A 17,818-nucleotide genomic window follows, 5' to 3' on the forward strand; every position below is an offset into this window, starting at 1 on the left:
GCGGGGGAAGTATTTGAGCAGCACGTTTGCGAGTCACTACATGACTACCAAGTCATCCATTCCCTTCGTCAGCATGCATAGCACGTCCGGACCATTCCCACGCCTGGAGAGGGGTTACCTTTACTGAGCGAGAAGAGCAACCCATCCAGTGTGAAGGACGGATTCAACTTCCACAAGACACAGGAAAACACACAAGGACTGGATTTCAACGCTGCGAGCTGATCCTCGACATTAACCGCATCCGCACTGAGGCTTGTTACACCAGGCAAATGAATTTGACATCTCGTCCTTCCGTTTTCCGCTACCACCGTCCACTGCGCTTCCCTAAAATAACCGACGAGCCTCTCCGAAATCCAATCCATTAACCCCTCAATGGCCGATAACGTCTTAAGGCCCATTTCTGCAGAGCCATTTCCCTGTCCTTAGCATTGCTGTTCAGATGTAATACTATAGAATAATATATAAGGTATTCTAGAGAAAAAAATGAGGCGCCCGCAATAAATTTCCTGCACATTTCAGCGTCAGGAGCGATCGCTTTGCTTATTCACATAGAATGATTATTGATGAACAGCCTTTTCATCTGAAATGGAAAAAAATAATAATAAAAAAAAATAATCTCCAGTAAATATACTGCAAGTTCTTCATTTGTCCTCTTCAGATGTTTTAGTTCTGGTTGCTGGGAAAGTTGGATCACAACTGAATATTGTCACTGCTGCAGTTTCCAATGGACTTGGTCACCCAGCTTTCCCCAGACTCCTGAGTGGCAAATGTGCCTAGTTTTGCAGTGATGCGTCCCATGTTCTGGTACCGCTGTATAACTAGAGAAATGTGCCGTTCAGGGGTGTGGGAAAGCTGAGTGACAACACCTAAAGGAGCCATAATGGCTGACAATGTATTGGAAATAAATGGCTAAATGACTAAGGCCTCGTGCACACATCCTTCACCATTTTCACGTCCGTTTAAAACTGATCTGTGTGTCCGTTGTGACATCCGTGTGGTTTCCGTTCTCACTCCGCATCCGTTCCATCGTTCTGTTTTAAACGGACGTTGTGCTTCCGTTTGTCTGTCATTTTAAACGGTCCGTTAAAACCCATCTTGTGTGTTGAATGCAGGGAACTTTGGCACGCCCTGCCTATGCTTGGCAACGGATCCGTGAAAAACGGACGGTACACCGATGTCTTCCTTGTGCCGTCCGTTGTTTTGACAGACCCATAGGCTTTAATGAGCGAGACGGACACTGAACAACGGACAGAAGTAGGACATGTTCTACTTTTGACGGAATGGACGTACGGAACCGTTAAAACAACGGAAGTGTGCATGGCCCCATAGAAATGAATGTGCCAGTGTGTTTTCCGTTAAAAAAATGGATAGCACCCCGAAGAAAATAACTGAAGTGGGCATGAGGCCTTAGAGGGTGAAACTAATTTTTTTTTATTGATTTTTAGGTAGAAATTTATAGTGATTTATTTTATTTTATGTTCGGTAGAAATATTCTATAAGATTATTATTATGTGTATTGCATTATAAGGTGCTTAGTATTAGGCTGCACGACATCCGTGAATGTTCCCTAACATATTGCGTCCCAAAATCCCATCCATAGGATTACATAGATCCGCACGGTGTGTGCCACTATGTTACTGCTATGCCAGGTCCAGCACGAGTATGAGGCGACTGCTCTCCAATACAAATCAATGATAATGAATGGTAAATGTCATGTGAGCGTGATGGTCGGACATCATTTATATTCAGTTCTATTGGAGCGCAATGATGCCCACAATGATGTTTGCTGGTGCCCGGCATTGCATGGATGAAACCATGGGGCAACACTGGCCGAACACATGAGATATAGCTCTTGTCCTTGATAACCCTGTGAACATACATCTTTAGCTTGGCTGAACACACGCGTTAATTTCTATAGACAAGAGAGGCGCAACTGATTATTTTTAAAGGGGGGGGGGGAATGAGCTGGAAATATCCACATGGTTGATTTGCTTTAACCCTGAGGGTACATACACATCAAGTCAGAGACAGACACAGAGGGCACCTGTGCAAGAACAGTATATGGGCCCTTAATCTTTGATGAAAGTGAGTGCACCCCCCTCATGGCTTTCTGGGACACTGCTTAACGGCATGCCAATCCATGGAAATAAATAGTGAAGTTCCTTCTTATCTAATAGACCATGGGAAGACCTGTTATGCTGCATTAAGGTGGCATCGGGCCCTCATGCCTACAGGGCCCCTCTGCTGTCCATATGGTATGTCCGCCCCTGTATCAGATCATTGGCAGATCCAGACGTATAACGATGGGATCCATTGATATTAACCTAATATGTGTGGGTGGCTTTAAGCCGTGCAGCACATCCAGGCAGCAGATGGTCGCAGGCAGGTTTTATTTAATGTTCCCTTCTGTCTCCAGGTGACCTATGTGATCTGTGCTCGGCTATAGGACGGGGATATGTTTCTTCTATGCATTATTGATTGCACTTGTTCTCAGCTAGACTTCTAGTTATTAACTATGTAGCAGAGGGGAATGTATCCGGCATAATCCAGCGATACCTCTGCGACCACTAATACCCAGCAACGTCTTCCGCACATTGTGGACATTTCTCTGCTCCAGGCAGATAAGGAGTGAGATGTCCCAGCGTGTCCACATCAGACTGGGCTTGTATCGCTTGTACAGCTGACTATAAAACATACTTGTGGACAGGCCAGATATTGTAACCTGAGGCTGGGTTCACACGACCTATTTTCAGGCGTAAACGAGGCGTATTATGCCTCGATTTACGTCTGACAATAGGGCTACAATACCTCGGCAAACATCTTCCCATTCATTTGAATGGGTTTGCCAACGTACTGTGCAGACGACCTGTCATTTACGCGTCGTCGTTTGACAGCTGTCAAACGACGACGCGTAAATTGACTGCCTCGGCAAAGAAGTGCAGGTCACTTCTTTGCAACGTAATTTGAGCCGTTCTTCATTGAACTCAATGAAGAGCAGCTCAAGATTTACGAGCGTCACAGATGCCTCGTATATTACGAGGAGGAGCTTTTACGGCTGAAACGACGCAGCTGTTTTCTCCTGAAAACAGTCTGTCATTTTAGCCGTAAAAGCCTGCTAGCGTGTGCACATACCCTTAGTCTCGTCTGAGAACAGCAAGGAGATACCCGCTGCCAACAGTTGGGTTACAGCACCCACAGAGTTCGATAGGGCCCTCCTGTGCTACTGCATACCCCCGAGTTTAGACACATACAGATTTTTCTGCGGGATTCCAGCAGGAAGAAGATCGTGGCGCGTTTCATAAGATGTAATATGTCCGGAGATATTCTACTCTAAAAGCATTCATTGCGAAGCCTGTGTATGAGGCATTAAAGGGGTTGTCCGGGGTCACCAAAAAATAGGCCAAGGGGAGGCGAAATGCAATGGAATAATCAAAGAAGCATAATTTATCTGTTAATTCCCCTGCCGATCCAGTGCTGTTGCTTCGATGTTCCCTGACAATCTCTGTCTTCTGTGCTGCGGCCATGACTTTACGTCGACACTTATGACCGCTGCAGCCACATCTGACGCCAGTGATTAGGTGCAGCGGTCACGGGTATCGACACAACTTCATCGCTGCAGCTTAGTAAGCAAAGACCAGCGGGGAGGACCAGGGGATTACCAGAGGGTTAAGACCCTTTTACACGGCCCAGTGATCTGGCAAACGAGCGTTCAAAAGAACGTTCATCAGCTGATCTGCTCGTTTAGCGTCCAATGAAATGGTTGCTGGTTGACCGCACATCTGTGCTGCCGACATGAGAGAAATGTAAGGGGACGAGCGATCGTAGTAACAATCACTCATCCCCATACATAACCGATCATTGCTCCTGGTGAAAGGAGCGAACGAGTGCCGATCAATGAGCTGTCTGGTCAATCTGCGCTCGTTTTCATGGCCCTAATAGCGCCGTGTAAAAATACCTCTTTTATCATTTGATGGCATTTCCCCCCCAACCCTTTTAAGTTAATCATTGACAAGATATTTGTTTATTTGGTCTGATGGAACCAAAAATCTAATTTCCATGAGGTACAGGTAAATGGATTTTTACAGCGTTATCTGATTGCCGCTTGTCCCCATCTAAAAGAAACACCGTACCAACATGCCTATTCAGCCAAGCCAATGGAAATTTTATTGGGGAAGTGCATTTAGGCTGGTCTTGGCTGTCATAGATTTCATTGTCGGCCATTTCTTGCTCCCCCAAATCAGACTACCCCCCCATCGAATAATTAAAGCAGCGGCATGCTAAGAAAGCCTGAGGAGACCCCGGGAGGGGGGGGGGGGAAGAGGAGCGGTGAGGTGAACATACTTTTTTATTTTATTTTACGTCCGATGGGAAGGGGGAAATGGATGGCAATTGGTCAACAGAAAGATGCGACACATTTATTGAAAGGCGTTGCCCTCTTAATAAATGTGTCGCATCTTACTCCAACTTTCTTTATATTAAAACTGACATATAAAATGTGAGTCTTAATAAATTTCAGCCAATGACTAAGCTTTAATGGTATAAAACAGAAAAGCCCTATAAATGCAGTCCTAATATCTAATATGTGGAATAATCCGCTATCTATCAGGATTTTGGACTAACACACCTCATGGCACATTGGGGTAAGGCTCGATTCACATGAGCGTTGCGCATCTCGGACGTGAAAAACTACCGTCTTTCACGTCCGTGGTGTTCCGTGCTTTTCCCTGTGGGATGCGTTATCGCGCACCCCTCATAGACTATTCTATAGAGGGATGCGTGAAGCGCCAAAAAATAGGATATGCCCTATCTTCTCACGGACCCTTCATACGGTCCGTTGAAACAACAGCCGTGTGAACGGCGCCATTGAATTACATAGGTCCGTGTGACGCCGTTGTTTTGATGTCCGTCACACGGACGTATAACACGTTCATGTAAATAAGGCCTAAGGGATATGCTGATATTTCCCCCTTAGCCTAAATTGGGGCCTCTTACTAGACTACAGCAAAGCTGGTGGGCACTCACGTGACCCTCTGCAAAGAGGACATAAGGACGGGTGAGGCAGACCAGTGCGAATACTCTGTAAGGTTGTTGTTTTCCTCCGCAGCATCGTGTGTTGTATTATGAATGCAGGCGATCGAGGGAGCCGTTTATGGATCGCATTTTTCTTCTACACAAAGCGTCACACACCATATGTATCCCATGAAGGAACATCAAGCTGCAATGATGTCACCCTGACTTCTAAAGCCAAAGTGTCTTTCCTTTCCCCCTCACAGGAGAGACACAGAAGAGGAAGGATGTATCAGCAGCAATAACCGTAATCTGCTGCAAATCTAATCCCTGGGGATCTAGCCGGGTACCCCTTTTTATCTGGGGGTTTACTTGGGACCCATTGCCCAGAGCTATGATGATTATGGTGCATAGACAGGTGTAGCAGAGCTGAGTTTGTCATGAATCATCATGATACCACAACATATAATCAGTGGTTTGCAGGTAAATCTACTGCATTATCAATACCTCAGAGATATGCACAAATGATGCAGTCCACATAGGGTTAAATGGTAAGATCAGCTCTGCTGCATCTGTAGCCATTGCGTTATAAAACACGTGCTGGCAGGAAATGAAGCTGGCAACATCTGATGGATAACACATCGATCACCCCGATGTGCCCCGTGGATTACAGTATGGGCAGAGTGCTGCATGCAGTGGGAGGTGGGCGCATTCTCTGCTGGACCCTCGTACCCTGAGTAGGTGTATGGAAGAAAACACACACAGGGATGGGAGGGGGCACATTTTAGAAGCACATGGAGTCTGCACTGCAGGGTAAGGAGCAGAATCCAATCTCCAGCTCCTCCTGAGACTGATCTACTGCACGGGACACAGAAATAAAAAGCATTTTGATCAGTTCAAGTCGCTGGAAAAATATAATGGAGGTTTTGTATTAATCCCACTTAACCCGCCGTAAAAGTGGCGACCACCCCCCTCCTCTGCTCTGTACTGCGGCGGTAGTCAGAGCGCATGCGCGGGGAGCCGGGAGCTGATGCTGCAGATATACAGAGCAGGGAGGGTGGGATGTAGTGTAATCACTCAGTCAGCAGGCAGATACTCAGGGAGCACCGACTCAATTGGTGTTCTCACATCATGATTTCTTATGTGCGGATCAATATATGAAAGGACTGGATAAATATGCTGTGTGGGGGTGAAGCTGAGCCCACCTCAGGGCTTTGCCAAGCACTTTTATTTCCCATCATAGCCGTTAATGGCACATGCATCTATCTCCCCTGCCCATGGGTTCTGACACACTACAACTGGCAAATAGGCATTCTAATTATAAGGGGAGGGTGGAATGTGGAGAGATGTACAACAATGTGATGCCAACAGCACAAGAATGACTGTCTGACTCCATGGAAATGTGGCGAGCAGCAGACAGGTAGCCGCAGGACAATACAGTGCAAGGAAGACACATTGTAACCTGTGCAATTCCGGCCGCACAGCACATGTCAGGCAGGAAGTCATTGTTCTCAGCACTGATACATTGTAGCAGAACATGTGTCATCACAGACATACAGGAGATCTGCTGACAGATGACACGTCTATTATAGGAGAGCAGCATCGTCTACAGGGGTTATAGCCGGCGCCTAGGGGAAACATCATAGTATTATATGACTGATATCACACTATCTATCTATCTATCTATCTATCTATCTATCTATCTATCTATCTATCTATCTATCTATCTATCTCATATCTATCTATCTATCTATCTATCTATCTATCTATCTATCTATCTATCTATCTATCTATCTATCTATCTATCTCATGGAGAGGAATGTACTGTACACAAGCTATAGGTCTCCCTGCTGTATACATGGATTGATTGCTGTTTCTGCTCAGACTCCGCTACATCCAGCAGCAGTAGCAGTAGTGAGTGTGTCGTGTGCTCCGTCCTTCCTCCCATGTATGGATGGAGTGGATCCCTGCTATGACTTGTATCAGTGCTGCGTCAGGAGAGACTCCCAGCTCCCAGGCACTTTGGAGAAACTTGCTGCTCTCCCCCCTCCTCCCCGGCTTATAATGACCGTGCTGATGGTCTCCCCTCCATCCACCGCTCATCATCGCTACAGCCGCATGTGCTGCCGCCGCCGCTGACTCCACACCGGGCTGCATGCAGCTCTCCGCCCGGCCTGCAGCTCCCCGGATGCGGGCACCATTCACCTGGGACTGCCTGGCATGATATTCCCTTTAATGACCGCGATCATCGCCCTGCAGACAGACTCGTTCCTCACCTCTGAACTGCAGGATCAAGTTCAGCTCTGGTTACCTGCATTGGGACAAGAAGGAGAAGAGGAGGAAGAAGAAGGGGGAGGAGAGTAAGGGGAGGGGAGAGACTCTGCAATATCATTTGTGAATCGTTCACAGGGCTGCAGATACATATTGCTAACACATGCAGAGCAAATGCAGGTAGCCCAGCACCAACTGCGGCTCCACCACTAACTCTGGTGCCACCATCTGCACCACCTTCTAGGTTACAGCCAAGAACTTTGCTGGATCACACCGGGATATACTGAGGGGATTTCGGCTTGTGTTGTGCATGAGATCGGCTCTTCATTCAAGATCCTGCCTATGGTGGAATAATACAAAACTGCTGGGATCTGGAGCCACCAGCTGAGAGATCGTCCAGGCACTGATCTTCTGTAGACCCCTGTGTCTGCTCATCATCATCATCATCATCATCCTGTCCCAGCAAAAGTGACATGGACTGTGTAGTGTGGAGTAGCAGAGCGCTATGAGAGGGTAACTTTGTGCTGGGATAATACAAGTCAAGCTCGTTGGATCTCAGCAGCTTCTCTACACCACCAGCTCTGGAGACATGAGGACTGTATGGGGCTGGTGCCTGTTCTTGCTGAGGGTATCTCTCACCCTGGCAGCCTCCAAGCAGCTGTTGAAGTACCGGTTGGCAGAGGAAGGGCAGCCAGATATTAGGGTCGGGAATGTGGCTTCAGATATCGGCATTGTCACCGGCTCTGGGGAGGTGACCTTCAGCCTGGAATCCGGCTCCGAATATTTTAAGATCGACAACATGACCGGGGAGCTGAGCACCACCGACCGCCGGATAGACCGGGAGAAGCTGCCGCAGTGCCAGATGATCTTTGATGAGAACGAGTGCTTCATAGACTTTGAGGTGTCGGTGATCGGACCTTCTCAGAGCTGGGTGGAGTTGTTTGAGGGTCGGGTGGTCATTCTGGACATTAATGATAACACTCCGACCTTCCCTTCCCCGGTGCTCACTCTTACCGTGGAGGAGAACCGGCCCGTGGGGACCCTCTACCTGCTGCCCACCGCTACCGATAGGGACTTTGGCCGCAATGGGATAGAGCGCTATGAGTTGATTCAGGACGCCGGGGAGAGTTTGTTCGCGTCGGGCAGGCGATCTGGTAGTCGGGTGGAGACTGGAGATAGCGCCCTCTACCCGGGGAAAAGACGGATGGAGACGGATAGTAGGAGCAGCGTGTTTGAACTGCAGGTAGCTGACACGTCTGACGGCGAGAAGCAGCCTCAGCTCATAGTCAAGGGGGCTCTGGACCGGGAACAGAGGGACTCCTACGAGCTGACACTACGGGTGAGGGATGGAGGAGAGCAGCCGCGGTCTTCACAATCTATTCTCCGCGTGCTCATCACAGATGTCAACGACAACAGTCCCCGTTTTGAGAAAAGTGTATACGAAGCGGACCTGGCCGAGAACAGCGCGCCCGGCACCCCCATCCTGCAGCTGAAAGCCACCGACTACGACGTGGGAGTGAATGGGCAGATCGAGTACGTGTTCGGTGCAGCTACAGAGTCAGTAAGGAGGTTGCTCAGGCTGGATGAGAACTCGGGGTGGTTAAGTGTCCTGCATAGGATAGACCGGGAGGAAGTTAACCAGCTGAGGTTCACTGTCATGGCCAGAGACCGAGGGCAGCCCCCCAAAAGTGACAAGGCCACTGTGATCCTCAACATCAAGGATGAGAACGACAATGTGCCCCTTATAGACATCAGAAAGATCGGTAGGATCCCAGTAAAGGATGGCATGGCTAGTGTGGCTGAAGACGTCCTGGTGGACACCCCCATAGCGCTAGTCCAGGTGTCTGATAGGGACCAAGGGGAAAATGGAGTAGTCACCTGCACTGTGGTGGGAGATGTCCCCTTCCAGCTCAAGCCAGCCAGTGATAGTGAGGGGGACCAGAATAAGAAGAAGTATTTCTTGCACACTTCAGCCCCCTTGGACTATGAGAACATCAAGGAGTACAATGTCATTATAGTTGCTGTGGACTCTGGTAGCCCCAGCTTGTCTAGTAATAACTCCCTGCTAGTTAAAGTGGTGGACACCAATGACAATCCCCCAGTGTTCAGCCAACCTGTGGTGGAGGTAGCCTTTCCTGAGAACAATGTACCAGGGGAGAGGGTGGCCACTGTTATTGCCACCGATGCAGACAGTGGTAAGAATGCAGAGATTGCCTATTCTTTGGAGCAGTCTGTGGTCGGGGTTTTCTCCATCCACCCAGACACAGGAGATATAACAGCCAATATAGTCCTAGACAGGGAGCAGACCGACAGGTATGAGTTTAAAGTGGTTGCCAAAGACAAGGGTTTGCCCACTACTATGCAGGGCACTGCCACCGTTGTAGTGCAGGTAGCTGATAGGAATGACAATGACCCAAAATTTATGCAGGATGTCTTCAATTTCTATGTCAAGGAAAACTTACAACCCAACAGCCCTGTTGGGATGGTGACAGTGATGGATTCTGACAAAGGTCGCAATGCAGAGATGAGCTTATTCATAGAGGAAGATAATGGCATCTTTTCTATTGAAAACAATACTGGCACTATATGTTCTACAGTGTCATTTGATATGGAGCAACAAACCTCATACACCTTTAAAGTCAAAGCATTGGATGGTGGGGACCCTCCTAGGTCTGCTACTGCTACAGTGTCCCTTTTTGTTATGGATGAAAATGACAATGCCCCAATCATCACTAGTCCCATCAATAGTTCCTATGCAGTTGTCTCCCCATCCAGCAGTGTCAGGACTGTGGTTGCTACTGTGGTGGCCACTGACACAGACTCAGGTGTCAACGCAGATCTGAATTACAGCATTGTTGGAGGAAACCCCTTTAAGCTCTTTGAAATCAACCCAGCCAGTGGAGTGGTATCTCTGGTTGGCAAGCTGGCCTCAAAACACTATGGTCTGCACAGGTTAGTGGTCCAGGTGAATGACAGTGGTCAACCTTCTCAGTCCACCACTGCTCTAGTACATGTGTTTATCAATGAGACTGTCTCCAATGCCTCAGTTGTGGATTCCCAAATTGCCAGAAGTTTGCACATCCCATTAAGCCAGGATATAGCTGGTGATCCCAGCTATGAAATGAGCAAGCAGAGACTTAGCATAGTGATTGGTGTTGTGGCCGGGATCATGACTGTCATACTGATCATTCTAGTAGTGGTCATGGCACGTTATTGTAGGGCCAAAAGTAAAAATGGATATGAAGCTGGCAAGAAAGACCATGAGGACTTCTTCACCCCTCAACAGCATGACAAGTCTAAGAAACCCAAAAAAGACAAGAAAAATAAAAAATCAAAACAGCCATTATATAGCAGCATAGTGACAGTGGAAGCTTCAAAGCCAAACGGGCAGAGATATGACAGTGTAAATGAAAAGCTGTCAGACAGCCCCAGCATGGGAAGATACAGAACTGTAAATGGAGGTCCTGGTAGTCCTGACCTAGCAAGGCATTACAAATCTAGTTCTCCACTTCCTACTGTGCAGCTTCATCCTCAGTCACCTACTGCTGGGAAAAAACACCAGGCTGTGCAAGATTTACCACCAGCCAACACTTTTGTGGGAGCTGGAGACAACATCTCAATTGGATCAGACCATTGTTCTGAGTACAGTTGTCAGACCAATAACAAGTACAGCAAACAGGTAAGCTATGTCAATGTACAATGTAATGACCCACACAGCACTGAAATGTATGTGGCATGCAAGAGTTAAATAGTCAGCTACAGTAATATAAACACAACACTATATCTAAATATTTATTATTATTATTATTATTATTTATAAACATGTATATTTGTCTTATTTATAAATAAATATATATGTATTTATAGATAGATTTCTATTTGTCTTTTTATGTGTTTGCATTCCCTATGTTTTTGTGCTCCAACGCTGCACAGTGATTCCATTTCAGCTGGTGTGCACTGCCTGGATTTACATTTTACAGTAGCATGTAAAGGTGAAACTCATTTATCTAATGTTAATGCAGCATTTGGTTAGCTTGCTACTCTCCATCTGAACTCTGTCATTTCACTAGTACTGAAACAGCAGAGCAGCCAATAGAATGTAACACGGTGGTGACTTGCAAAGACTGGCAATAGCTCTGCAGGCTGATGCCACTAATGGAAAGGTTTGTGCTCAGCTATCTGATGGTGACATCATATCAACTAGAGTTTTCATTAGATATACAGTCTCAGGACGCTTATGAAAAATAGTTGCATCATAAATGGAGGATCTGCTTGGAAAGAACTAATTTAACCCTTTGTTGTGATACCAGCCTGTAGAACATTCCTTAGTACTGAATGAAGGAGCTTTAACCCTTTGTGGTGACGTGGGTCTTTGTAACATTCCTAAGTACTCAATCCCAGTAGGTTTAGCCCATTGTGGTCATTTGGGCCTATGTAACATTAGAATTAAATCAATATTTGAAACCTTTATTGTAATATGGACCTAGATAACAGTTACAAATGGTTTAACCCTTTGTTAACCCGCTGTTGTCATTTGGGGTATATAAAAAGTATTGCATATTAGTTTAACTCTTTGTTTTGTTGTGGACCAACATAAAATTCTACACCGTCACTTTACCTCTTACTTATGACATCAACCGTTGTTGGGTTATGGGCCCATTTAAAGGGGTTGTCTCAGCATAGATATTGGTGGTGCCTGGTAATCATCATGCCATATTGGCTCCTATCTGTTCCGCTTGACTTTCCTAAGGGGCCACATTGTTAAACCATTATAGTCAATGGCTGACCATGTGGCCCCTAGAAAATTCTCAGCAGAGCTGACGAGAGGAAGTGGCATGACACTTTTCTGCTACTTCGTTCAGGGGTTTATTGGTCAGGCTCCTGCAATATGATATTTGTGGTATATCCTAGCGATATGGCTCCAATATATATTCTGAGTCAACCCCTTTAACATTGTTTAGTATGGGAAAGTATTATTTTTAACCTTTGGTTGTAATATAGGCCTGCATACCATACCAAGCAATAAAACAGTTTTCACTCTGAAACTGTTGTGATATGTTCCTATATATTGTAACATCCTCCAATAGTCCCTTAGCTTTGCAATATATCTTAAACCTATGACAACTCTTACCGTACACCCTACTAGTCATCGCACTTTCATATGGCATATCCAGCATGGCACTGCCAACGTGCAGTCTATTATAATCTCTGTAGCACTGCATGGGCTAATAATGTTCTGTTTTTTCTCGGCAGTATGTGTTTTGTGTTACATTGTCCTGAAAGTCTACTCTTTCAACCCTAGTAGTTGGTTCTAGGCTAGACATTTGTTTTTATATCTGGCAACAGGCAGACAAAGGCACACTTGGTATGCCGCATTTGTCTGCTGTAGCAACGAGGCACAATGGTAGCCAGAAATGTGTCAGTGACTGAGCCATGAAGCTTTTTCAGAAAAGGGCAATGCTATATAATACTTTGATGATATATAATATACATGATGTTGGAATAAACTGTGCCTATAGCGTGGCTCAGACATAGAATGAACATGTGACATGTTGATTTAATATGCTTGCACAGCCCCCCACTGAAGTCTACCAGGTTGTTGTAAGAAACTTTGTTCTCCCTAAAGGGCAATGTTTATTTTGGTAATAAGCAGTAATTTATCATCAGAATGAGCTTTACGTGACTCGTGTTAACGTTTTGGACTTGAAAGTTTATTTTCTCTACGTTAATAATAGCCAAAGATTGAAGGTTTTGTACATCCTTGTCATATGCATCATCCTTGCACAGAAGTGTATAAACTTCTCTTTTATTTTGACACATTGTATCAATTTGTGCTTTGGGCTGCACATTAGTAAACAAAGTCTAGCGATTTAGGATTTTATAATTCTATTTAGCTGCATAAAAAAATATACATTCATATTTTGGATAGGGACTAAGGGGTATATATGGGGCATTGCATATTTAGGAATTTACTAGTGAATAGATCTAGTCTATCTATCTATCTATCTATCTATCTATCTATCTATCTATCTATCTATCTATCTATCTATCTATCTATCTATCTATCTATCTATCTATCTATCTATCTACATCATATCTATCTATCTATCTATCTATCTATCTATCTATCTATCTATCTATCTATCTATCTATCTATCTATCTATCTATCTATCTATCTACATCATATCTATCTATCTATCTATCTATCTATCTATCTATCTATCTATCTATCTATCTATCTATCTATCTATCTATCTATCTATCTATCTACATCATATCTATCTATCTATCTATCTATCTATCTATCTATCTATCTATCTATCTATCTATCTATCTATCTATCTATCTATCTATCTATCTATCTATCTATCTATCTATCTATCTATCTATCTACCTCATATCTATCTATCTATCTATCTATCTATCTATCTATCTATCTATCTATCTATCTATCTATCTATCTATCTATCTATCTATCTATCTATCTATCTATCTATCTATCTATCTATCTAGATGATGACAACATTATAGTCATGTACAACAGATGTTACTGCTATTGTATATCAGCTACCGCATATGTATGTCAACTAATTTCTCCAAATTAAATATGGAGGTATGCAAGGCTAAATTAATAGGCACATATACACTTACGCTGGGCCTTGAGCTGTATGGTAGTGGTGGAAGCTGATACCTACTGCCATTAGTGTAATTAGACTAAGTAATTGATACATCTTATTGACCACAATATCAGGGGTCAGGTAAATCGTTTCCATTTACAAAACTGTATCTCAGAGGCTGTTACACAAATATTTGTAAAATAATACACCATCTGCAATCTGAGCTTGGACTATTCTGTGTCATCTGACTATAGTATACAAACACATTACAATATGGTGCACACACTGTGAGCATTGTTGTATTTAGAATTATTTACTTTGTGATGTTGTGTGTCCTTGTACTGTTAATATAAATGCAGCGGACCTGAATTTGTGTCGCGGAGTGGATTTGTCTCATTAGGTTTATATGAAGTCCTATGGTAAACCACATAGTGTCACATCTGAATATCATGCAGCTTTGTTACACTTCACGAGTTCAGCCCTGCTTGCAAGTGTCACCAAACTTTTTACAGACTAAGTAGGTATGTTCTTCATCAGAAAAAAGCTCATCTAGGACTGTTATATAATTAGAAGAACAGTATAGCCAAGGAACTCAGTTGTCCTAATACCCTCGCATTTCATTCATCCTTGTCCAATAACATATCACAACCTCTAACCTCTAATTGGAGTAAAGGGAAAACCTTCTTGACACAGACACACATGTAGAGATGATATGTAACTCTTAAAATTCAATTTGTTGACTTTTACCTTTCTTTTGTACCCCTGACCCTCATTATTATGCTGCTACACGAACAGAGAGCACTAATGAACAGAATCCCATAGGGAATACGGACTCCGCATCAGGGGTGGTTTGAGTATTATATATGACTTAGATGAAAAAGGTCTGCGGCCCACAGACAAGTGGTCCATTCTCTAGACAGGGAAATATTGACCCTGTCCTATTAGTGCACAGCACAAATTTAATGATAAAGCAGTGAGCGATCTAAATGTTTCATGCAATTATTAAACAAATAGAAAAAGTACAGAGTCAAGACCAAATGCCTTTTGTCAGTATCATCTGTTATATTAATGTGCATGGTCTTTGAAATTCTGTTTAGTAATGCATATGGTTTCTAACCGTATGGATTTCTTGCCTGTGTAAATGAACAGTACAGTTCATCCAAGCAACAATATGTATGAGTGGTGAAAAAATGTATGATGCATAACACAAAACAATCATGGTTCAGTTCATGTCATGTCATTAATTAAAGGCTATGGAAAACTTTGAATGACATTTTTTTTTTTATTTTTTAATAAAAAGGTCAGTCAGTGTGATTGGTGCAACTTTATAAATAGTTTTTATTAAAAATTATTTTTACTTTTTGAGATACAGCTGCTCTATATCCTGTATACAGAGCGGCTGCATCATTCTCTATGACCTGAATCAGTTCAGTCCCACGGACCTGACGCATTCAGGTGGATCCTGTGTGTCAGAAACACGCAGGACCCGCTGTCACTGAACCCGTCAGGACCTGACGGGTGCAGGATTTAGCGAACGATACAGCTGCTCTGTATACAGGATACAAAGCAGCTGTATCTCAAAAAGTTAAAATAATTTTTAATAAAAACTATAAAGTTGCACCAATCATACTGACTGAGATTTTTATAAAAAAATAAAATAAATGTCCATGAAAGGTTCACATAGACTTTAAAGATGACCCATCAGTTTTACTTTTCTGTTTTAGGAGATACTTGTATTCCCCATGAAATAAAAATTCTGCACCATCTTTTTTTGGAACTCTGCATCGTGCCATTGTTATTTCTCCTGGAAATGTATACATAAATCGACTGGCAGTTACTATTCTCCTTGTCAGTCCAGTGTGTTCCTATTATAATGATAATTCTGTCACTGTGAACAATGACTGGACAGTATCAGACAATGTAGAGACATGCCCCAATGACAAGCGGAATGGGAACACCCTGTTGTTAATTTATTAATTTATTTCCAGGAGGAATAACAGAGGAACAGTATTACAAAAAATATGCTACAGGATTGTTGTTGTTTTTTACGGAGAATACAGTTACTTACTAAAACAGAATAGTCAGGAAAGCAGACAGGTCCTCTACAAAGTGGTTGTTATAAAAGCATTGTCTTGTCTATGGGCTGTCTGGGCAAAACTGTAATACCATAGACAGCCTATGGACAAGGGTGGTGCTGTTTCTGGCAAAAAGTAACAATCCCTTTAGCTATGATTGGCTATGAAGAACCTAAGCAGAAGTGCATAGTACCACCCTTTTGCCTAAGTTCTTTGCAGTGAGAATGAGGGTGTAATTCTCTATGTTCATTCCTCTTCTCATTTCTTATGTTAAGTTATCATGTCAGGGTTATATCTCAACACAGTGCCAGTGTACTGGGCTTTAAACCAGTAATAATTATGTTTTATCTTACTTTAGAAAGTAGAATATGTAAAAACTTCTAATCGGTTGCTATGGGTTTGCCTATGTACACTTTGTAAGTGATGTCCTTGTTGAACTTGCCTCATATTATTCTCTATCCATTTATTATTGTGTAGAATATTTTTTGGCTCTGTGTGCAGATATTCCACCAGTGCTGGGCCAATCCATAAATATTTAACATCGTTATCATTTCGATATTCTGATCTATCAGGGGTGAATGAGTCTTTAATTATCCATTATTCTAAGGGGAGATTCACACGAACGTTGCGTTTTTGCGCGCGCAAACAACGCAGCGTTTTGCGAGCGCAAAAACCATTTGACAGCTGCGTGTGTCATGCGTGTCTGATGCGCGGCTGCGTGATTTTCGCGCAGCCGGCATCATAGAGATGAGGCTTGTCAACGCCCGTCACTGTCCAAGGTGCTGAAAGAGCTAAATCTTTCAGCACCCTCGACAGTGAATGCCGAACACAACAGCGAAAAACCTGTAAAAAAAAAAGATAAAGTTCCTACTTACCGAGAACTTCCCGGCCGTTGCCTTGGTGACGCGTCCTTGGTGACGCGCCTCTCTTGACATCGGGCCCCACCTCCCTGGATGACGCAGCAGTCCAAGTGACCGCTGCAGCCTGTGATTGGCTGCAGCCTGTGCTTGGCCTGTGATTGGCTGGAGCTGTCACTTGAACTGAAGTGTCATCCCGGGAGGTCGGACTGCAGGAAGGAGACAGGAGTAATCGGTAAGTTAGAACTTCGTTTTTTTTTTACAGGTTAATGTATTTTGGGATCGCTAGTCACTGTCCATGGTGCTGAAACAGTTTAACTCTTTCAGCACCATGGACAGTGACTATCTCCTGACGTCGCGTACCGATAATTTTTTTGCCGGGATCGGCCAAAACGAGTTTGGCCGAACCCGGTGAAGTTCGGTACGCTTGTCCGGCTTCGCTCATCGCAAAGACACTCCGTTTGGATGTTCGGAAACAGAAAAGCACGTGGTGCTTTTCGGTTTTCATTCATCCTTTTCACTGCTGTTGCGCGAATCACGCTCGTCCCACGGAAGTGCTTCCGTGTGGTGCGCGTGATTTTCACGCACCCATTGACTTCAATGGGTGCGTGATGCGCGAAATACGCAGAGTTATTGAACCTGTCGCGCTTTTTGCGCAGCAGACAAACGCTGCGCAAAAAGCACGGACTGTCTGTACTGCCCCATAGACTTGTATTGGTCCATGCGTGCCGCGTGAAAACCACGCGGCCCGCACGGACCGAATACACGCTCGTGTGAATCCCCCCTAATATGAATGCATTAAATTTTTTCCAAATGTGACTTCTTTCCTAGTAATTACAAAACAATAAATGGGATTTTGGAGCTGAAATAATACAGACTAGTAATAGTAGTGTAGTTCTGTTACAAATGTCTATGTCAGCCTGTGCCACAATGACATCACAGCTTCAGCATGTGTGACATGGAGATAAAATGACATCAGCTTATTTAATT

General features: G+C 44.1%; 1 protein-coding gene across 6 annotated transcripts in view; it reads left to right on the forward strand.

Moving 5' to 3' along the window:
• Positions 1-6,946: 6,946 nt before the first annotated feature.
• PCDH7 (protocadherin 7) overlaps positions 6,947-17,818 on the forward strand; it is a 748,481-nt gene continuing 737,609 nt past the window's right edge. For 2 of the 6 annotated variants that reach the window (XM_075858898.1, XM_075858909.1), the window contains exon 1: positions 6,947-10,957. In XM_075858898.1, coding sequence (XP_075715013.1) covers positions 7,868-10,957 — 3,090 coding nt within the window. In that variant the 5' untranslated portion in view covers positions 6,947-7,867. The remainder of the gene's footprint in view (positions 10,958-17,818) is intronic. The other 4 variants (XM_075858927.1, XM_075858945.1, XM_075858936.1 and 1 more) reach the window with 4 other exon arrangements.

Source organism: Rhinoderma darwinii, chromosome 1 (assembly GCF_050947455.1).
Source record: "Rhinoderma darwinii isolate aRhiDar2 chromosome 1, aRhiDar2.hap1, whole genome shotgun sequence".
In the NCBI taxonomy this organism is placed as follows: domain Eukaryota; kingdom Metazoa; phylum Chordata; class Amphibia; order Anura; family Rhinodermatidae; genus Rhinoderma; species Rhinoderma darwinii.